General features: G+C 35.9%; 2 protein-coding genes across 6 annotated transcripts in view; both read right to left on the reverse strand.

Moving 5' to 3' along the window:
- Positions 1–788: 788 nt before the first annotated feature.
- Positions 789–13,150, reverse strand: LOC118272698 (peptide methionine sulfoxide reductase). Its single transcript, XM_035589341.2, has 5 exons — positions 12,903–13,150; positions 11,037–11,197; positions 5,376–5,496; positions 4,132–4,268; positions 789–1,929 (listed from the first exon to the last, which is right to left on the reverse strand). The coding sequence occupies exons 1-5, from the start codon at positions 12,948–12,950 to the stop codon at positions 1,695–1,697; spliced, it is 702 nt and encodes a 233-aa protein (XP_035445234.2). The 5' UTR covers positions 12,951–13,150; the 3' UTR covers positions 789–1,694.
- An 803-nt stretch (positions 13,151–13,953) lies between these two features.
- The window catches only part of LOC118272404 (protein phosphatase 1 regulatory subunit 16A), a 28,452-nt gene continuing 20,723 nt past the window's right edge, over positions 13,954–21,682 (reverse strand). For 4 of the 5 annotated variants that reach the window (XM_035588901.2, XM_035588899.2, XM_035588900.2 and 1 more), the window contains exons 9-10: positions 19,935–20,466; positions 13,954–19,280 (exon numbers count right to left, since the gene is read on the reverse strand). In XM_035588901.2, the coding sequence (XP_035444794.2) occupies positions 19,033–19,280; positions 19,935–20,466 (780 nt within the window). In that variant the 3' untranslated portion in view covers positions 13,954–19,032. The remainder of the gene's footprint in view (positions 19,281–19,934; positions 20,467–21,682) is intronic. The other variant, XM_035588902.2, reaches the window with a different exon arrangement.

Here is a 21,682-nt window from a genome sequence, read left to right on the forward strand (position 1 = left end):
GGTATCATTCATGAATTAAAACAGTTGGTTTAAAAAAATACAATCGTCAGTTTATACAAAAGTGGGATGAAAATGCATTTGAATAAACTAACACAAGCGAATAAAGTATTAAATAAGTATAAAATACAATGAATGAATAATTTAACACAAACATACTTCTAGTGGTGCCATCTGTTATCACAACTACGTACTAACACAAGTCTAGTTTCAGTGAACTATCAAACGCAGAAGTAGTACTGTTAGATAAAGAAACAGTGTCCGAATGTGCTAAAAAGAGGGCACCACTATAGCAAACTCAGAAGACAGCTTAAAAATTAGGCTCCCCACAGATCCTTAAGCGTAGGGTACTCATGGTACCTATGTCTTAACAAAATGCCATTATCTTATTGGTATTTTAACAAAATGCCATTATTTTTACTTCGAGAACCTTGTTACGGCCAAGTGGGCAAATTCGTCTGGAATATTACTGAAATGAAAACTGGCGGCAAGGAACAAGGATTAGGATTTTTGTCTTATTTCATAAACCGTGGGTGCGTTTACAACGTTTGCGTTGTTTCGTTGTGTGAGTGAGGCTACCGGAGGCCCAATTCTTCCGATTCCCCAAAACCCTTAAATTCCTAATCCCAAAAAATCCGACAAACCACTTATAACGCCTCTGGTGTTTCGTGTGTCCATGGGCGGCGGCAATTGCTTACCATCAAGTCATCCGTCTGCTCGTTTACCGGCTTATACCATAAAACAATTGCGTATTGAATTGGTACATCGAATTTCCAATAAAACTTCAAAAATGTGAGAAAATACATTTATCTTAATATCACTAAACATATCAATAGACACGATACATTCCCGCGTCAGTGAGATAACATTAAAATGATCTATTTGCACAAAAATATCAAACTTAATACTGTGTTTATGTAATTTGTATTAATTTCTTGGCTATTAAAGACTTTGATGGTCCAAACCATTATAACAATGACATAATCCATTAACAAAAATTGTAGATAATTAAAAACACATTTACTTAAAACTAGAAGTAAATTACAATTAATAAAACAAATGCTGTGCTGATCTCCGCACTGTAATGTAAATGACACAAGTTATTTGAACTTCATAATAAAAATATAGTCCATTTCTATGACATTAATATCACAATAAAATAAAAAATATTTAGTTATTTACTAAACTAGTAGTCTAGTATTTACTCAAAATAAACATCTAGTAAGGCGTTTTCAGATATTTTGTATTTAAATTAATATTTTACAATGCAAGTTAAAATTAAGTTGTCAGACATCCCTAACGTATGGGAAATGGTTTATAACAGAAGGAATAAAATTGTTAAAAACTAACTATTGTTGGATTGGAGCTTTCTATCCACTATCCCTTTTTTGAGAGACGAAAATCATCCAACTTCTTCCACCTTAGGCGAGGCGAGAGGGAGTGTCAGACTCTTAATGATTAAAAACCACCCCGTTCCGACTCCTGCTTTTGGAGCCGGAGCCCCGGTAAGCCCGCTAGGTATTCACAGCTCGGTAGGCATCAACCGTACTGGGTCCCTTCTGATCCACTATCCCTAATACACAAAAGGCTTGTATCATTTTCAATATTGTTGTAAAATAATACATATTAAAGTTAAAAATGTTTTACTGGATTTGAAAACGCCTTAAAAGATCGTTTACTATTAAACCCTGTATCCGCTAGCAAGACAGACCGCCACCCTCGTTACGCTCCAGTTCTCGCCTTACGTATGCAGCCTGCTCCTCAGTCAAGCCCAGACTTTGGACTTCCTTCTCAAATTGGGCCTTGCCTCCCATTCCCACTAGGTAGCCATTGAGTCTGGCCGCTACGTGTGATGTCTGCAATTTTTCGGCGTTCAGGCCCAAACTTTTGCATAGGTCCTTGTGTCCTTGCAATCTGTATTTCTGGTGGTAACTGGAAAATAAACATTTTAAAGGTTAGACATGTTGACAGCTATCAAGTCCCCAAGATACAGGATTATCCTAGTTTGGGGGCTACCGATACACTTGATGACAACACCAAAATTAAAAATTAAGACCATGATGATTGTGAAGTTCATTAATAAATTTGTTTATTTTTTTTTCATAAGACGTTGCCCCACACTAGGATCACACATACACATCACATCCAAACCCGAAGCAACAATTTGTGGATCATACAAAGAGTTGCTCTATGCGGGAATCGAACCCGCTACACGTTCCACGGTAGCCAGTTGCCCAGGCACTGCGTCAACCGTGCAGTCTTGCTGTTGTGGTTACAGAAGTTGGTTGCAGATTGCAATTTTAAAGGCTGAAAAACGAAGTGGTTTCGTTTGTATTACTTTCTAAGGAATGAGAGTCACAAATCTCTCAGAAACTCACTTCGATTCTAATTACGTCAATAATATAATTATCATTATAGTAATGGCGCTAACATTTCTCACTAGCTATCTAAGACAAATAAATACATAATGAACGGAACTACATTATATACCAACACTATTTTTATCAGTAAACAATAAAATATTAGTCAATAGATACCTAAGTTGCTTTAACAGCTAGCCAGGATATCATCACGTGTTCACCAGTCAATTGCGTTTCAAGAAAATCAATTGTGGTGATGTGCCCGACACAATGAACTTGTCCATTGCTTTCGATTGAAATGATCTCAAGTTCAAATTCTAAATCTTTTCAATTGACTAGGCTTGTGTTGATGTAAAGGTCTTAATAGACACCAATCGAGATTGGGGAAATATGATTATCTATCTAGTCTATCTAGTCTAGGTATATAAAAATCAATTGCTGTTTGATAGTCTCGCTAGAATTCGAGAAAGGCTGGACCGATTTGGCAATAATTTTGCCATTAAATTATTTGTGGAAGTCCGGGGAAGGTTTAAAAGGTGAGAAAATGTTTGAAGTGGTTCTAAGTTTTATTGTAGTTTAGAATATTTTATATAAATTAACAGAAAAATAAACAGTAAAGCTAATTTTAAGATTGCTTGCAACGTAACAGTGTTTCAAAAAGATAGTCCATGCTTTATTTATTATTTCTGTCAAGCTAGCATGGAACGATTCAGTCAAGATGATTTTTGTCAGTTAGGACTCAAAAGTCAGTTTAACTCTCTTAAGGCACGGTTGTAGCCTTTTGGTGCGATTTGGTGCCCAAAAATAAATTACCTAGTCAGCTCTTCAGCTTCTAGTTCCATTAATTTATTTTTAAAAAGGCTTATGAAGAGACCCATATTTCCGGATCTGTACACACCCTATGAGTTCTCAATAGCTCTGATTGAAAGGAAAATTGATACATGTGCAGAATTTATTGAAACTGTAACCGATTCCCACGTGGTGCCCGGACGTTTAACGAGAAGTGGACCCTGGCCTGATTGTTGCCATAATCGACTCCTATTTATGTATGCTATGCGTTAAATATTCCAAGGTTGTTGCTACACGCCTAACCAAGGTGAATTTTTATAGTAATGTTGCCATCCAAACGCGATTCCAATTTAATTGTCATTAACGGCAACATTGTAACTAATCACTCATTCAATGTATTTAGGTTAATATTTCTAGGTAAAAGTTAGTTAATAATAATTATAATTACGTGTCTAAAAACAATGCATTACGTACTACAATGTACGTTGATGTCTTACGTGCATGGGAATTTCGTTCCATTAGAAAAAACACGTGTAAAACGTTAAATGACGCATAGTTTACCTACTTTGTGATTTATTTTACTTTCCATGTACATTGGTAATAAGTGTTTCATATTAAGTACGGTGTAACATAATACATTTCTAAGTAAATGTAAGCAGTTCATAGGTACATAAGTTAAAGAAGTCGCTAGTTATCTTTTTATTTTTGTTAATTGGCGGAAACCTTCATAGGGCACCAAGCCTATTGGGGGAAAAGACTATGGAATGTGGGATTTTTGCTTCACTAAAATCGTGCCGGTGGCCAACATCCATACTAGTAGGGGGCACCGAGTCCTCTTAATAGACCAACCCCCGGAGCAATGCCTATTACAGCACCCCCTAAGGTCTTTGGGTCTTTGACCCGTGTGTCTATATGCCTACGGGCATGACAGAAAAAAGCAGGTTGACTACCTGACCACTGTACGTATATATAAGCTGGTACTTACTCCTCAGCAGGGTAGAAGGTGCCCGCTGGTGCGATCTCAGTGCGCAGTGGTTCGTTGACTCGCTCCTGTGTCGCTTTGTAAGAGGCGTCCGCTGCCAATCGCTGCTCCTCATCGTGGTATAGAATCATTGATTGGTACTGGAATTTAATTAAAAGGAAAGTTAGGAATATGTTTGAAGGAATTCACAAGTGTATGTAATATTGGCTGAAGTAAAAGTATTTACGTGTGAGATTGTATGGCGATATTAGATATTATGCTGTTTCTTGTTATGCTTTGGCCTAGATAATTTCACTACCCATCTCAAATATTTCAAAAATAGTTCTAGTCTTAATTATGTCTTATTTAATGTAATATTTTTCAGAAGCTGTACCTATTTAGCTTAATATAGCAATATCTAGCTAATTTAATCAGTAGGTAACTACATTTAGGTAAATTAATATTGTATAAATAAAATTAGCACCTATTCTATTTTATTAGTCGTTGTATATAAAAAATGACAAAGGCACTTATTACATTTTACACAAAGACAATATAATGTAATAATATTGTTTTACACGTGTGTGGTAATTACGTGGTCTACCTACACCATTGGCGCAAGAAACTGTTTACTTTCACAAAAACGACATGGCAAACATCTTTGTTCGTCGGAAAATATCGTTTATTTATGTACCGTATATATCTCACTATGAAATTAATATTCGGCCAATTTACTATGCTCAACTACCGACCATAGCATACAATCACATGGGTAACACTACATTCCCAATTTCATAGTTGTGGCTGTACTATGACTCTCTATACTTAAGAAGGTTTGCCTTATTCCTGCTTGACAAGCGAATTGGGGATCGCAGTTTAAAAGGCTCAGGTTTATCAGAAAGCGCCCGGTCTCTATCAGTCAGTTCGTACGACCGCCGTGGAAAGAGCAGGAGTGGTTACTAATACTGTATTCTACTCTGCTGTCCCTACCTGGTACAACGGCCCAACTCCATTAATATTTTAACATGACCAAGTTCAAGACAGTTATTCATGCCCCTAAGGGATGCGGGCGACTTCAGTGTGTTTTCATGGTGGTATCTACTGTAGATCTTGGTTTACACAAGAGATATGACAGGCTTGCCCAATTAAAACATTTTTATATGGGTAGCATGAACGATGTTTGTCGTTGCAAACTTCCATACTTTAGGCCAGAAACATTTATTTGTCATTTCAGTAACATAAAAGAGATAAAATAAAACAATAAGTACCTGTCTTTTTAGCTTGGTGGTCAGTCCATACTCGTGGTTGGCCCAGAACATGTCCAAAAGGTGCTCGTATGTCACCGTCTTAGGGTCATAGTCCAGTTCGATGACTTCTGTGTGGTCGCCACTGGAAACAAAATAGAGGGTTTTTATTACCTAAGTAAAAGTGTACCAGAATTTAGTTAATAAATATTTATTAACTTAAACACATATGACTACATAAATAAGGATAGTGTACAATGGGGGGTCTTATCGCACAATGCTATTTCTCACAGACAACCTTTGGGTGATAAATACATCACCAAATTATTTTAAAATTCAGTTTACAAAATGAAGTAGGTCTATCTCAAATTTTTAGACCAAACCTAATTGTTTAATAGTATATTAAACGTACGTGTAAGTACTAAACAAAAATTGTTTTTTTTCAAATCAGTAATAATTCCCGAATACTTCATGCACGTGTGCGTTATATTTTTAAACCGTCTCAATAACATAGAGAGGAGAGTAATGTAAATAGAAACTAGTTTAGACGCACGCGACGTCGCCACCGACGCCTTGGCCTTGCGCACGCGCCGGTGCCGCCAACCTTGGCGCGTTATCATCAAATTAGGCACAACTATTACCGAACATACATTTTTATATGTAGTTTCGTGTTCATATCAATTCATTTAACGATTATTGTCATTTATTCAAGTTCCCTTATCATTTGTTGTGATATATAATTGTATATAATTATATCGTAGAAGATAGTGGTATGAAATGGTTCGTTTCTAAGAAGTTTTGTAAAATCTGGTGATGATTTTAAAAACACTAAATGCTAAGTGCTACGAATGCTAAATAATTTAACAAATTGTCTGGAAGTGTTAGAAATAGGTACCTAATGTTTAAAGTAAAAATAAAAAGTTTGTGAATTTTTAGGATGTTGGTTGACAATGATATTTCGATTTTTATTTTTCATAAATCACCTAATGACTTCTCCCGCCTTGGGGCAAGGCGTGAGGAAGTGTTAGACTCTTACTGACTAAAAATCACCCAGTTCCTACTCTTGCTCTTCGAGCCGGAGCCTCGGTAACTCGTTAGCCAGTCCACAGTCCCGGATATTTCGCAGGCTAGACACTAAATAAAGTTTGCCAAATAGAGATATTTGAAATATGTTTACGTAACTTAACTTGTTAGTCTGTCAGCTCAGCGTTAATAACTTCCTAAATATTAAATAGTAATTAGGCAGGTAAACAAAATAAATTACGTTTTGATAAATTTGAGAAGTTTAAATTTTTAAACTTTTATATTTTTAAACTTCTCATTTATCAATACATGTATATATGTATGCATGTATACAGTCTGATGATGTATCTTATTTAACTCTTACAAGTTACGTCATGCATTCGTCGTGCATACATTTTGCAGGGCTTATGTGTACACGATTTAAGTTTACTTTAAGGAGTTGTATAAAAAATGTTCCTGTGTTAAGTTACTCAAGTTGATCGTATCGTCACGTCTTTTTATCACCAGACGTGCACATTGCGGCACGTTATGTCACTATACATATGGTGAAAGCACCATTTGTGTTATAAGTCCCATATAATTAGGGGGTAAGCCCATGACCAGACTTCTTACTGCACGAAAGATCGCGGCTATAACGCGGATAATGCCTTCTGTAAAGGGATTCCGATTCAGTAACTAGGTAGGTACCAACGTTTCCTTACGCAGTGACTGTATCACAGTTCCAGAACGTTCATTTATATTTCATGTAAAACATCATTTTACCTATTAACTTTACCTACTGCAGAATTGTATTGCACAATATTTCCTCAGCCTGGACAATAAAGTGAGGTGTCAGGCCACCTGATTCGCCGCTTATATGCCAGTCATTATTATATATATCATTGTTATACATATAGTCATTATTAACGAACATTGGTTTGTTTGTATCGATAGTACGACGGTCAAGGTTAACGCAAAATTTCGCAACTCATACACGTATTGATAAAGCGATTAGCTATCTGGACTATGAACTGTAATATAACAAAAATGTCCCTGTCTCTTTCTCTCTGCAACTTCAAATTATCGAGAGTTTGACGCCGATAAGTTCAAATTAACGAGTCATTTGGTTACATAGCAATGATTGGGCCTCCAGTAACGTCACTCACATAAAGAAACACAACGCAAGCATTGTTTCATGTTGGTTTTCTGTGAGGCCATGGTATCACTCCGACCGAGCCGCCACATTCGTACAGAAGCATGGCTCTCCCACAATCAAAAGTGCACAAAAATGTATTGATTTAGTTAAAAACATAAGACTATTTTCAAGGGACCTCGAGATAACTTCGAATTACCGAAAGGTTATAATTATCGAAGGTTTGAATTATTGAGTGTCCACTATATTTGCATCACTAGATGTAGAATTAGAAGAAGTACTCTATTTCCCTTGATCACTAAATTGGTTGCACTAATTGTATCAAATTTTTAATTGCATTCAATTACATTAAACAGTCTGCAGCATCAAAATACTAATTCTCATGTCTACATAAACATATTTACGACATTTCAAATAACTTAGCAAGAGTTTAGTTGTACAAATAACAAGCGGCCCTCAAGTGTAAGCACAAGACATTTGTTTCGACCTTGTCTAATAAAAGTATTGATCGCGCGTCCTTGAGACGCAAGGTCGGACAAAGGTAGCCGTACTATTTGTAGACTGTGAGCCTAGTCTTAGCAGTTACCGGCAATTTACAGGGTTCAGTCAATAGAATACAGTATTTACACATTTATTTCTCTCGTTTTATTTCGTTGTTTAGTAAGAGGTTGTTTAGTATCTGTATTATATAAAGCTGAAAGGTTTCTTTGTTTGTTTGTTTGAACTACTTCCGAACTTCAGAATTAAATAATATGTACATGTTGGATAGTCCATTTATTCAGGAAGGGTATAGGCTATAAAACATCACGTCACGATCAATAGGGCCGAGCAGAACGGGTGAATCCGCGCGGAAGTAGACAGTATGACAGTATCCAATAAATGAGGTATCTTCTAAGTGCTTCAAATTACATTGGTAATTCTTTTAACCCGTCTGTAGGAAAAGTTATTTATCTTTCTACTTAGCTGTTTTATTTCCACATCAAAAGCCTACAATTATCATTAATCCCCTAGAATCTAAAGGATTAGTATCCTATCATCATAGACAGAATAATTATAATCCTCTTAAACTCTTAACGGATCACGATGACACGTAATAATCGGATGAACAATGAACTACACAACTACGTGGGTAATAGTGCTAAGCTATAATTACAGACATATTTATCAAGATAATAGTGAAACTATCACTATCACACACGTGTTCTGGTAACGCAGACATTTTAATCGCACTACGACATATTACTATCTTAAGTGAGAGTAATTCCGTATTAATAAATGAATAGCGCATTTCCTCTGTGTCAAGGTATATGTAAGTACATATAAATATGGGTCTGGGAATTTTCAATGACTGACTTTTGACTTCAGTGATCCGTTAATGTGATTCTCATGTGTCTACCTAGTATGGAGGCTGAACAAACTCGTACTAAGCCCTCAGAAAAAAACGATCCTTCTTGTCAGTTAAGTTTCGGTTCCACAAAAATTGTCTACAAAAATAAAGATATCCAATTATTATCTCATGTAGTTTTTGTTTCTGAGATTTATATTAGATACATACCATTAACCTATATATATATTTTTTTAGAGGAATTTTCGACCTCAACCTTGAGTTTTTGATAAAATATTGGCGACAAAATAACAACTAGGCAATTTTATTATAACGCTTCCGTAGATACATCTTAAAATAAAACACAAGGTTTATGATTATTGGGATAGGCCTAAAGCCACGTGCTCAGAGAAAATTGATACTTAGGTACAATTATAAACCTGTAAAATCTACTTAATTGTTGAAAAGTGTTTCTATACCGACAGATCAACTCGAATGCTTAAGCAAGGAAAAAATAAAATAATAGGGCAATTAATCTAAATTTCCAATTTGAAGAAAGTCACCAAAAAGGTTGCTTTTCCACCAGGGATGTAGCCATGCTACAAAGATGTGAAACTATGTGACCGTTTCCACTGATACTAAGCTATGTAGTTGTGCTACGAAGATGCGCCACCGCAAAGTAGCTGTGCGAGGAAGATGTGCAGCTCGAGTATGCAATGTATCGATAGTAGGGAAGCCATCCATAGCATGCATCTCTCCATTATAAAAACATAGCTGAGTCTGTTTCCGCCATGTACACACATTTTTCATACGTAAATACCGCTTGAGACAAGTCGAGACTTTACTTTCTAATCTCTTAATTGACACTTAATAGATAGCAATACTTCTATTCTAAGTATTCATTCAACGACTTCAACTTCATAATCCTATGATTCTATTCGCCATAAAATCAATTGCGTTACAATGCATTTAAAACCCATTACGTAGTACTCAAGAATAGTTAATCCCCTGACACTAGACACATAGATGACACTTAAAAGTTGTGTCATGCAATGACTAAAATTATAGAATTCTAAAATTTAATTATAATTAAGGGAAAAAAGATGCCTCATTATGCTGTATGGTACTTAAAATTGATAGGCAGTTATTAAATAATTCGAAAGGAAATATTTGTATGACCGAGTACCTATTAAGTTAAATTTAAAACGAACACCCTAACCGTTGTGTATTAGTTGTGTAATCGTTGTCTCAGTTATTTATAAGAGTCCCGATAACACGTGGAACAAATAGAGCTTTCCGCAAAGACGTCAAGTTAGCCATTAATTTAAGACTTGAAACTAGTGTAGCTTACCGCAATTATTTTACGTCACGTGCCGTTAGCCGTTAATTTAAAGTAATATGGGGACATTTCATGATTTGATTAGAATTCACATCCAGATTAGTACAGGGAAGTGTATTGCAGATATAGCAGTCCCTTTTAGGTGAACTTTACATAGACAAAGGCCTCGAAATGTCAGGTGTCCATATATGTGTTCGCGATTAATTGGATCCTAAGGTCAGTGATTGGAAACAATGAAGTCGTTACACTTAGGCACGTTAGTTTCTTAAATACAGAGTGGACGAAGGACTCTTGGAACTTAGTCACTGATGTTAATAGATATACACAAACTACGCGAACTGTTGATTTCTTTTTACGATGAGCAGAAAATCAAATTAGTAGATACATAAAGTTGAGGAATCTTTTGAAAAGTAGTCAAATATCAATTAAACAGGCTTTCAATGTATAAAAGAAATCAATCGATTTATCTAATTCGAAACGATGGTATAGGTATTGATTTTTATCCGCACTGCAACAGAAGCTAGGTAATGATTGTTTTGAATTTAAAGTAGAAGAACCGCTTTGCTTTTTTTGTTTGTTTGTTCGTGGATCGTATATTGATACCATCTATGATATAGAAACCTATATAGATAGATCATAGAATAAACTTAAATACCCGTCTCACACACCTATAAATTACCGAATCGATAAGCAGAGATGCACATCGCGTAGTATGCAATATCCAATTTTCACCAAATCTGATGAGACGAGACCCATGTACCTATGTACCTAGGTACCTAATAGTTAATAGAAGGCTTATTGCTATACACCGGGCCAATCCCAGATTCCCTTACTTTAACAGAGAACAGAGATACCGTAGGTACTTACATGTTTCTATAAATTGGGTTCTTAGTAGTGCCTCCCGAGTAGCCGACTCGAGTCCGGATAACTCCGAGGGTGGCTCCGAACAGGGAGTCGTTGGCCCAGAAGCATCCCATACCGAAAGTGGCTTTCTTCGTCGGGATGTCCACATCGTGGAGGAGAGCAGCCTGGGAATGCAAGATACGATTAGAATAAGTAAATTCAGGTTTTGGTTTAGCTAATTTATAAGTATAAACTAAACCAAAGGATTACTAGGTACTAGGTTTTGCATTCGTTGGAAAAGTCTCGGGCTCCGTGAGGTTTATATAACAAAGAAAATTCAGAAAAAAATCAAAAGAAAAGCAGGAAAACAGGGAAAATCATTGGTGGCGAAACGGAGTTCGCCGGGTTTGCTAGTTTACCTATAAATCTGTATGTCATGATTATTTGTTCAGTAATTTTTTTGTGTAATGTAAGTAGAGTAAAGTCATCTAAATCTAAACTAATAAATAAACTTGCGGCGTGCTTTCTTCGTAAATATGTCGTGTCTGGGAATTTACACATCCCATTGGCCATTATCAACACTATCAACAGTCAAAAGGTCATCAATTAACAAGGATGACCATTCAGAAACAATAGTAACTGCGTATATATAGTGTTATCTGCGCTCCCCTACAACGAACAACGTAATTGACTATTGATTATGCGCCGTGGGTGACTAGAATGCACGAGATGATAATTTCTAATTAGAGCTCTATAATCAATTTCTTGAATGGAGATTTTGTTATCTACTATTTGTAGTGCATACGAAATACCGATGCGTAGTTTTCGATTGTGACTACTACTACTGGTTAAGGTAAATTACAGCAACAAAGATGTGACTGGCCCTACCTAGACCTATATTTAGAATAGAGGGTCTTGAATCCATCTATCATCTATTTTGGTGTTAGGAGATTGTCTACATCCTTATTAAGTTCAAAATAGGGTCATAAAATGGTGAGGTAACAAGAGATCAAGTTCAATGACCAAATTTTGTAAGTAAGTCCTTAATCACATAAGCAGGAGATGATGAAAAAAATCCAATGCAAGGACTGGTAATAAGTAGATATAACGAAAATATGCCAGAAATTTTTATTTACAATTTTGAAGCATGCTACTTAGCATAAGCAGTCCCAGATAGTTTCAGTGACGGACAAACCTTTTTAATGGGAGAGCATGATAGGTAGCGGTAGGTAGATGAGTACGGTACAAAAATAGCCTTCATCAGAAAAATGGGTTCCTACCTCTACAGGTGTTTACTAAAACTACCATCAATGTAAATTCCAACAGATAATTAGCACCATGGCCTGTCCATTTTTTACGTCTCATTTAAAACAAGTAACTGAACTCCTTAGTCACTTGATCGTTCCGTTATAACATGCAAACAAGTTATGAACAACGTGTGATCGTCAGGTGCCCCAAATTTCGCTTAATGGCAAACCATAGGCCTAAAGTTTAAGAAAGATTTGCAACTTCTTCAATGGCATAAGTAGGTACTGTTATAGTTTCTTGTGTTTGTCTTAAGTCCAAGAAATGGAAAGCAGCGGTAAAGAAAATACCTATTAAATTTTCAGAACACAATTCTGTAGATGTTATGCTAAAGTAGTAGGAAGGTCAACGATAGGGACCGAAACCGACCGAAACTATGACGAAAGTCGAAACATTAATAGCAGAAAATGAAGTTTAATTTAAAAGAACAACTTATTATAAAAACATGATACATGTTTCATAAAATATCTGAACTGTTCACTTTTTCAAGTCATTCCAAATGCGCAAACAATGACTAAGTAATAGATATCAACATACATGATAGATTACATAAAAAAATAAATAAACCCAAAATAAAATACTCACGTTAACTGGTGGCTTCATGTTGAAGAAACTTCTAATAAATCTCAGCATGCACGTAGAGAGGTACCCAGCGGGTTAGATGTGCAATTTTATAAGCGTAATAGTTTTTGGAAGATAATTTTAGTTTGCGTTAAATTTCCGCGTGATTTAGATCGTGGCGAGGCGAGGAGTGCGGCCGCGACGCGTCTGCGTGGTGTAGCGGTCCGACGAACACTGCGGTAATAAGCGGTCGGCGCGACGGCTTTACCTTGCCGTCACAATGTACTACGTTTTTCAACAACACAGTGTCGCGCAGTGTGCAACATTCGGCAGATACCTAACTTTACGTACAAACAAAGAATTTGTCGATTGATTGTATCGATATCGATAAGTAAATAAATAACATCTTTCAAGATATTTTTCTGCGTTTCATAGATATTCTTTCGTTGTATTGTATGGTGTGCGCTATTTTCGCGACGCACACGTTGTGTAACCTTGGCGGCGAGGCGACCGCGTGTCTGTCAAGCACTGCCGGATTACCCACCACGTAATGAATCAATAACACATGTATAACTAGATTCGAATTCCTTGAAGATTTCCCTTAAACTTTTCTTTTTCAGTCTGGTCTCGGTTAGTTGAGACATAGCAAAGGCTTTCGACCGGGTTAAGAATAAAGAACTGCTTTATTTCTTCCTATGGGGTTAACGAGAAACTGTGAATGGGGTACCTACTTACAGACAAAAGCATAAAGGCAATTGTCGACGGTGAATGATCTGACTCCATTGCTGTAAACACTGGGGTCCCTCAAGGCAGCGTGCTGTCACCTACCCTGTTTGTTCTCCATATATCAATGGCATGCTGCAATTCAGTGGCATTTATTGTCGTGCGGATAGCAGTGTAGGCCTCTTACAGCGGTCACGCTATGATTTCATGGGAAAACGTTATCGAGAGACGAAACAGATCCTTGTTTGAAATCAATATCCTTTCAAAGAGAATTTCAGAATGGGGTAGATTTTATTGTAATTAATTGACTATTGTTTTATTGTTATGGTAGAGATGGAGAAATAAAACATACTTATTAATTTAAACAAACACTTTATTAATCTTCCAGATAATTCAATTTACACTACTGTTTAGAGGGCATAGAATCGCGTCATTTAAGGAGTGATCAGAAACATAAAGTAACAACAATATTCCTTTAAACAAACATAAAATCTTGCATTGCATTTGCATTATTGTATTGTACGTTATTTAAAATTTTAAGGCGATTAGTCCCATCTTGAAAGTTTCGTAATTATCGATTTAATACTGCAAAAATACTTAATTACAAAATAAATAGGCAAAAACATTAACTTCGTAATCTTGAATAACAAAATGATTATAAAAATCTCCTTTATAAATTATTAACACATGCATAATCATTAGCAGAGGGAAACATTCAAGATTTCAGACAATCGCCATTTTGAAAAAGGTAATAACTTTGAACAGTAGTGTTTAACAGCTTTATAAGAACATTTAATACATAGATGTTTAAATAAAAGAAACTGTAGAGAACCATACCACATAATACCAACGGTTATCGACTCTGTATAATGTAATTACTTTATCACATCCATTAAGTAAATTACCCATAGCTCTGATTACAAATTCACATTGTCTTTTTATGACTAAGTCTAAAGCCAGCACACACCGACGGAGGTGCGGCGGAGATATTGAGAATAAACCGAAGATACGGATAAAAAATGTCACGACCACGATTGATTTTAGCGGAAGGCGCGTGACACGTCGTTAAACTTCTTTAACGTGTCATTTTCTTCGTTATTTCTTTAATTTAAGGTTTATTTATTCTCAGTACCTTAGCCGCGCCTCCGCCGATGTGCGCTGGCCTTAACCATTGTAACAAAATTAAGTATATTAAGTAAAAAGACCACATGAAACACACAACATTCATAAATTTTGTAAACATGTAAGTACATAAATGAAGTAATCCTAACACTAGGTATCAATTTAATAAAAAATGGGGTCTTGATATGAACTTATTAGATAGTTGAAAAGAACTACAAATATTAGGAATTGACCAATCAGGGTTAATGTTTAGTTTTTGGAATATTGAAGACCATAGAAGGATTGGAAATCTTAATAATACAACAACTACTTTAATTTCAGTAATTTTATAAGATTTAGTTGTCAATGACGTCTTTTAAGGCAAGATGGAAACGGCAAGATGACTAATTTGCTAATATACTTAGTAAAATCCTGCATTACTTCTAGGTCTTTCAAAAATATCAATTTCTTTCGCATTCATATTAAAATACTTAATTAACTGTATTCAAATACCTAGGCGGAAATATAAAATTTTGTTCTGTCTGTGGAACTTATCATGAATTACAAATTGTATAAAAAATCAACATTATGTAATGTGATGCTGGTTGACTACGCTCCCGAGTAACATGAAAGTAACATTGTTGACGTAACAGTTGTGACGTTACTCCTACATTATGTATAAATATCGTAACAGTGACTAATTACACCTAACTGTATGTACATAGGTATGCGGGATCAGCTGCCACTCCGTACAAACCATATACAATTTAGTTGCACGAATACAATGTAGTTTATTTACCTACAATAATAATTATGTACATAGGATCACGTGACAATAACAATAAGTATCAACAGAGGAGTCTGGCTTGAGTAAGGCAAGACACAACAGGCACTGTCCAATATACTACTACTGCAAGACGATTATCACATAGGATAGTGTATACATAGCTTTATAGACATTTTGTTACAATAGAATATAATGCAAGTGATTGAAAAATATCAACGACTTTTGTAGATAGTGTTTTTTAAAAAATATTTTATAACACCTCTACGTTTTTTTTTTCTTATATACAGTATAGAATAATGAAAAAATATCGTATCATAATATAGCTGCAAAACAATAAATTTTCGAAGAATAATAATAACTAATTCAATCCTTTTGGTATCCTATTCACTGTTCTCGGCAAGACGAGCTGCCATCACAACCCATACATAGGTACTTAAGAAAAATATAACCAAATACAACTAATTAAGAGCACAAATAATTTGATAAACATAATATAATATTACAAAAACGATATATCATGTATTTATTTGTTCTGTCAAAAATTTATCAAATACTAAATGGTATCACAAAATGCCGCCTGTAAAATGCATTAAAAAATAATACTGTTACAAAATAAATAGATATTGAAATGTATTGTATTGTGCTTACTTATAAGGCCATTTAGTATTGCTTTGTTTGTTTGTCTATGTTAATTTTTATATATAATATGATTATTTGATATATTCACGACATTTTACGCGTATTACATATAAAGTACACATATTATTTTAAGTACTTTTTAAGTACCGAAGATATAATCAAACTACCAAATAGCTAAACTAATGACTAAGATATGGACGAATGAATTGCTACTGGATGGGTGCTAAAGATGACGTCTACACATGATAAATACGACTCCAAAAAGCTTAATATACATTGTATAAATATAAAATTTAACAAGATGATATACAACGGAATGTCAATCTGCTACATTCACCTCTAATAAGTATACCACAGATAATGAACACTGGATTTTTATAGAACATAATTCCACAAAGATTTTCTACAGATTATTTAAAAATACGTCTAGTTCTAAGGTTTTCTTTTCCTATAAAGGGGTTACCACTTTACGTAAAGGAAGGGTCAAACTAATTAACATGTTATACAGTGTTGCCACAAATAATATTTATATTTATAGTGCAAGGATAGTTATTGAGCTGAAATTCAATTAGTAATAGTAAAGAGATGAAGGTTTTAAGGTATTAAGTTTATAAAATTATTTGTGGTAACAAAGTATTGGAACATTTTATCTAAAAGTAACTTGTGCTTGCAATTTAAAAAATATAAAAAATATTGGCACAAATTGAGTATTTAGCTCTAATAAAGAAGAAAAAGGCACTCGACTTTACATCCATAGATTACAAGTGAAACAGTCGTTATATCTTTAATACGCATATTTAAACGACGTGGAAAGTCTTTGACTTTTTTGTATTATAATTCCATCAATATAAATTATATTGTTGCCCTAAACGTAACATTTCTTTAGACTTAATATTTTTAGTCAATATAATATTGGTTATAACAATGTATCATTGACATTGCTTCAGGCAAGAGGTTATTCAGTGGCGACCTCTAGTAATCACTTTTATCAAGATATTATTTTTGTGATATTTATTATCGAATGTAAAGTGTAAATATACATTTAGATCGACAGTATAAAGTTTTAGTTTCGATGCAATATGGCTGGTCCCTGATAGTTAATTATTTCAGTACCCTTAGAACGATTTTGCTTTACGTTTATTTCATATTACGTTTTTGAACGCCTCGAATAAACCAACCAGTCAGAGTCGTCTCAACGTAAAGCAAACTCGAACTAAGCGTTCTGATGTTAGGCGACATGTCATAAGTTAACTTGTCCGTGTGCCACTGTAACCTATGGATGGTAAAACAAACTACCAGCACGAATGCCGTGGCCCCCTCACTCTGTCAACAAACAGCTGCATTTTGAATTTAAAACCAAACTTCAGCACGCATGCGCTACTACAAGATTATAACATTTATAAACCTTTGTTTCTCGGACACCAAATTAATTTTAATTTGATTGGAAGGCAGTATTAGCTGCATTATTTGTTGGAATAACAAAAATAAATATATTATCTTTCTCATCAGCCATTATTAGTCTCTTTTGTGGTCCGATTGGAGATGGCCAGCCATCTTCTCTGTGTAGTTATATCTCTCTTCTATTTTGCTATTCGATAAATAAATAAACTTAGTTTAATCCATCGCATAATTTTATTATAATCGATTGTGGTAGCACACGCTGCCAATAGTATTCTACTAATAAATATAAAATCTACATAATAAATCCAGTCTTTATTTGAAATTGTAACTCAAACAGCTCATTTAGTTGAAATACTAAACAATTAGAAATACCATTATTTATAGTTTTATATTTTTAGTAGACAAGTCGTTTAGAAATTTAGAAGTTTAATTTCATAATTTATCTAATGATTTATTTATACTATAATTTGAATATAATTTGGAATAGTATTACTTATGGCATAATTTTTCTAAGTAAAAATTTGATAGTACGATTCGAATTACAATGTACATCCCATATTATTAAGTACTATGTCTCTATCTGTTAAAGTCTAGTGATATTATTTTATTGCCATAGAGTGGTCCGATGGAACTAAGGCAGTTATCGCAGCTAGGTTCAGTTAAGGATATACTCAACTCTCTTCTGTTCTACAAGATTTAAATAAGGTTTCACTTTCGTATATATTATTTACTTAATATTATTAAAATAATTTATTAGTTGTTTTAAATAAATCGTATTTAGTGATTAAATTATACTATGTCATACATAGCAGCATTATAGACCAATACTAGAGGCACTTCCGAACAATCGATACGATCATTATTGCGATACATGGTTTGTTCTGTTCCAAATGCTTATTATGCATTCTATGTAACATTAAATAATAATTGGAAACATTCAAACAATACTGTAACATACAAATTTACAATGAATTTAAATTATTTACAATAAATTAAATATTTCAACAATATAATTGAATAATGGAATGTTCAGGAAATATAAAACGAGAACTATAATACAATACTTAATATATGACAATAACTGCAATATAGGATTCACTTCTAACACTACATAAAATATTAGCAACCGCATAGTTTTCTTAATGCTAAAATACAATAATTGTTGAGCTCTTATATATCTATCACACTGTTTTCCAGCCATTGGCAAGCCCTTGCTTTGTGAGCAATCATGGCAATACTCTATCGGCATCATTCAATATATTACGTTATATCTTCTCTACCGGACTCGCCACTCGCCGATTGGCTTCCGACCGACAACTTCAATATTTCAGTCGCGGCAAACATAAATGTACTTTTCTTCTCCTATTTCATAATCTCTGGAGCCATAATCACAATTGTTAGGATTGAAGTGAACGTGAAAGTCAACCGGGCGAGTGGTCCAAAAGCCTTTGAAAATTGGTTTTGGAATGACAATCAGACTTGTACGCTTACCGTGGTGGTCGTTTACATGATGACGCAGCAGCGCCGCGAGCGCGTGTCGCCGACGACGTCGCTGGTGTTGCCCGCGAAGCGCGGCACGCTGGCGGCGCTGGGCGCCAGGCTGAGCGGGTTCAGCTGCACCGGCATGTCCGCCTTCGACACCTCCGACAGCGAGTTCATGCTGTGGTTGTTCGTCGACGTCAGGCTGCTCTCCACCGGGCTGCCGTTTGTTCGAATCTGAGATCGCTGCTTCTTCAAATCTGCGAGAGTTCCTGGAACACCCAGCAGTCATTACTATCCCACCTTATTCAAATACTACGTCTTCTGCTACGAAACATTCACTTTGATGATAAGCATGGCTATTACATTTAAATTTTATCAAACCAAAAGTTTCTTAATCAACATTGCGGTGCGTTACTTTTAATTAAACTGTTAGTAAACATTAAATGCTTATCTTCATCATAGCAATTCTACAAATTACGTAAACAAAACGTGTTGTAAAATAAACCGTAACATTTAGAAAGATCTTGAAAATAAATAGTGCAATCAACAGAACAGATAGGTAACAGAACAATAAATAGGTGACAGTTTGAGAGAGTACGTGCACTGAACAAATCGACATAAACTAATCGGAACGAGTCCCAGTAACGAGTAGCACAATAAGGAACACAGGCACGAGCCACGCGCTAAGAACCAGCATGCAACTACAATGAGAGACTGCTTGCCTCATATGCATCCTCGAGAGTGAATCAATTCTGGAAACCGGCACACAGTCCCAACCTTCATTTACATTATAAACCGTCACTGTGCAAACTGTTAGGTTAACTTTACAGATAAACTTGTTATAAACTGTGCTATATATTGAGTATGTATAGTAGATGTGCTTGTTACGGTCAATTTGAGTTCGTAAGGATGCATATAATTACCTGCGTTAATCATGACGGTGACATGAACATTGATTTTACCATTATTGTCTGTGGTGTAGGTCGCGGTGCCGCCTTCAGTGATCGCGATCTGGTTGGGGTTCACTACCAGTTCTTTCCTACCGTCTATCGCGTCCTCGTTTTTGATAATCTCATTGTCCTGCCCCTCGGGCGCCTTTCGGACACCGTTGGGTAAGCTTGTTCTCTCGTAATGTTTGCTCTGTTCGTTGACGGCTTCGTGGTGCGCGGGCGCGGGCGGCGCGCCGGGCGCGTAGTGCGAGGCGGCGTTGACCCCGAACAGCGGGTTGGAGTTCTTGTGGTGGCGCGCGGGCGCGAGGTCGGACAGGTCGCTGCCGTCGCTGGCGCGCTGCGAGCCGCCGCGCTGGCTGTACGAGTGCTTGGGCACCGCGTACTCCCCGGCCGAGTCGTAGCTCTGGTTGGAGGTGGTGGAACTGTTCGATAGCCGCTTGTGGGACAACTCCAGCGGTTGTAAGTTCGCGGTGTTCTGGTCGTTTTCCACGCCGTTTGATAGGCCCTGTAACACAATAAACGAAATCTGAACGGACATCCTCTGGCTTTCGAAACGGGTGGAAATTCTAATAGATGCAATCAGAAAATTTACGAAGGATAATATTTGCAATTAAAAGATCGTTCACGTGGCTTGATTACCCGATTACCTACGTGCAGCGGCAGGTCGCTAACCAGCAGGGCTGTCTGTACCAATGTGTGCAATCCGACAGTACCTTTTACAACGATTATAATAAGTGTATTTTTTTTTTTTAAGGGAGGAAAATCATTCAATGACTTCTCCTGCCTTGGGCGAGGCGAGAGGGAGTGTCAGACTCTTACTGACTAAAAACCACCCCGTTCCTACTCCTGCTTGTCGAGCCGGAGCCCCGGCAAACCCGCTAGGTAGTCTGCAGCTCCGGATCATTACGATAAGTCTAGGCGCAGGTTCAGAAAGAATGGATATCGTCCCACAATATCAGAATCAAGCGAGAGAATTGGTCTTCTCAACTGCTTTGCTCTTGCTTGTCATAATGGTTGTAGTCGTCATTATGTTGGTGGAAAACGAAAGTTAGAAGCTTTAAATTTTATTTTTTTTATCGATATTAAGTCATCATCATCAGCCGGAAGACGTTCACTGTGGAACAAAGTCTTAGTCCTCCACGTAGAGCACGAAATTAAGTACTCTTCTTATTTTTTAATGTGGATGATACTTATGATAATGTACTTAACTATGAGTCTATGATTTTGCTGTTGATGTGATCCGTATGCTTGTATGTGCTTATAACATAAAAAATATCATACATATTTTAAATAACTTTTAATCATTTTGGAAAACTTGTGTGCAAAATAACATTTTCTTTAATGTCCTATTTTAAATTTTGTTGATTGACTGTCATATTTTTCAGTTTTTGTGGCTTAAAGCTCGGAGTTAAATAACACCTATTGAATTCAGACACGAATCCATTATTCCTATTATTTTTACACATGAGATAAATGTTAAAAAATAAAATTAAAGCCGTAGGCACGTACCCGATATCGGAGCCCTAGGACCTGCGGCTCCTTGCGCATGCGGCGCAAGTTGTCGTTAGTCAAAAACATGATATCCAAAGACATATTTGCAATCCGTAGTCAGCACATAACACTTGTAGTATCACATAGCCACATAACAATATCCTTTGAAAGAACAATGGTCAACACTTTATGAAACACCATAAAGGAAGAATTGAAGCTCGAAGGAAGAT

The sequence above is a fragment of the Spodoptera frugiperda genome, chromosome 4, assembly GCF_023101765.2.
Source record: "Spodoptera frugiperda isolate SF20-4 chromosome 4, AGI-APGP_CSIRO_Sfru_2.0, whole genome shotgun sequence".
Taxonomy (NCBI): domain Eukaryota; kingdom Metazoa; phylum Arthropoda; class Insecta; order Lepidoptera; family Noctuidae; genus Spodoptera; species Spodoptera frugiperda.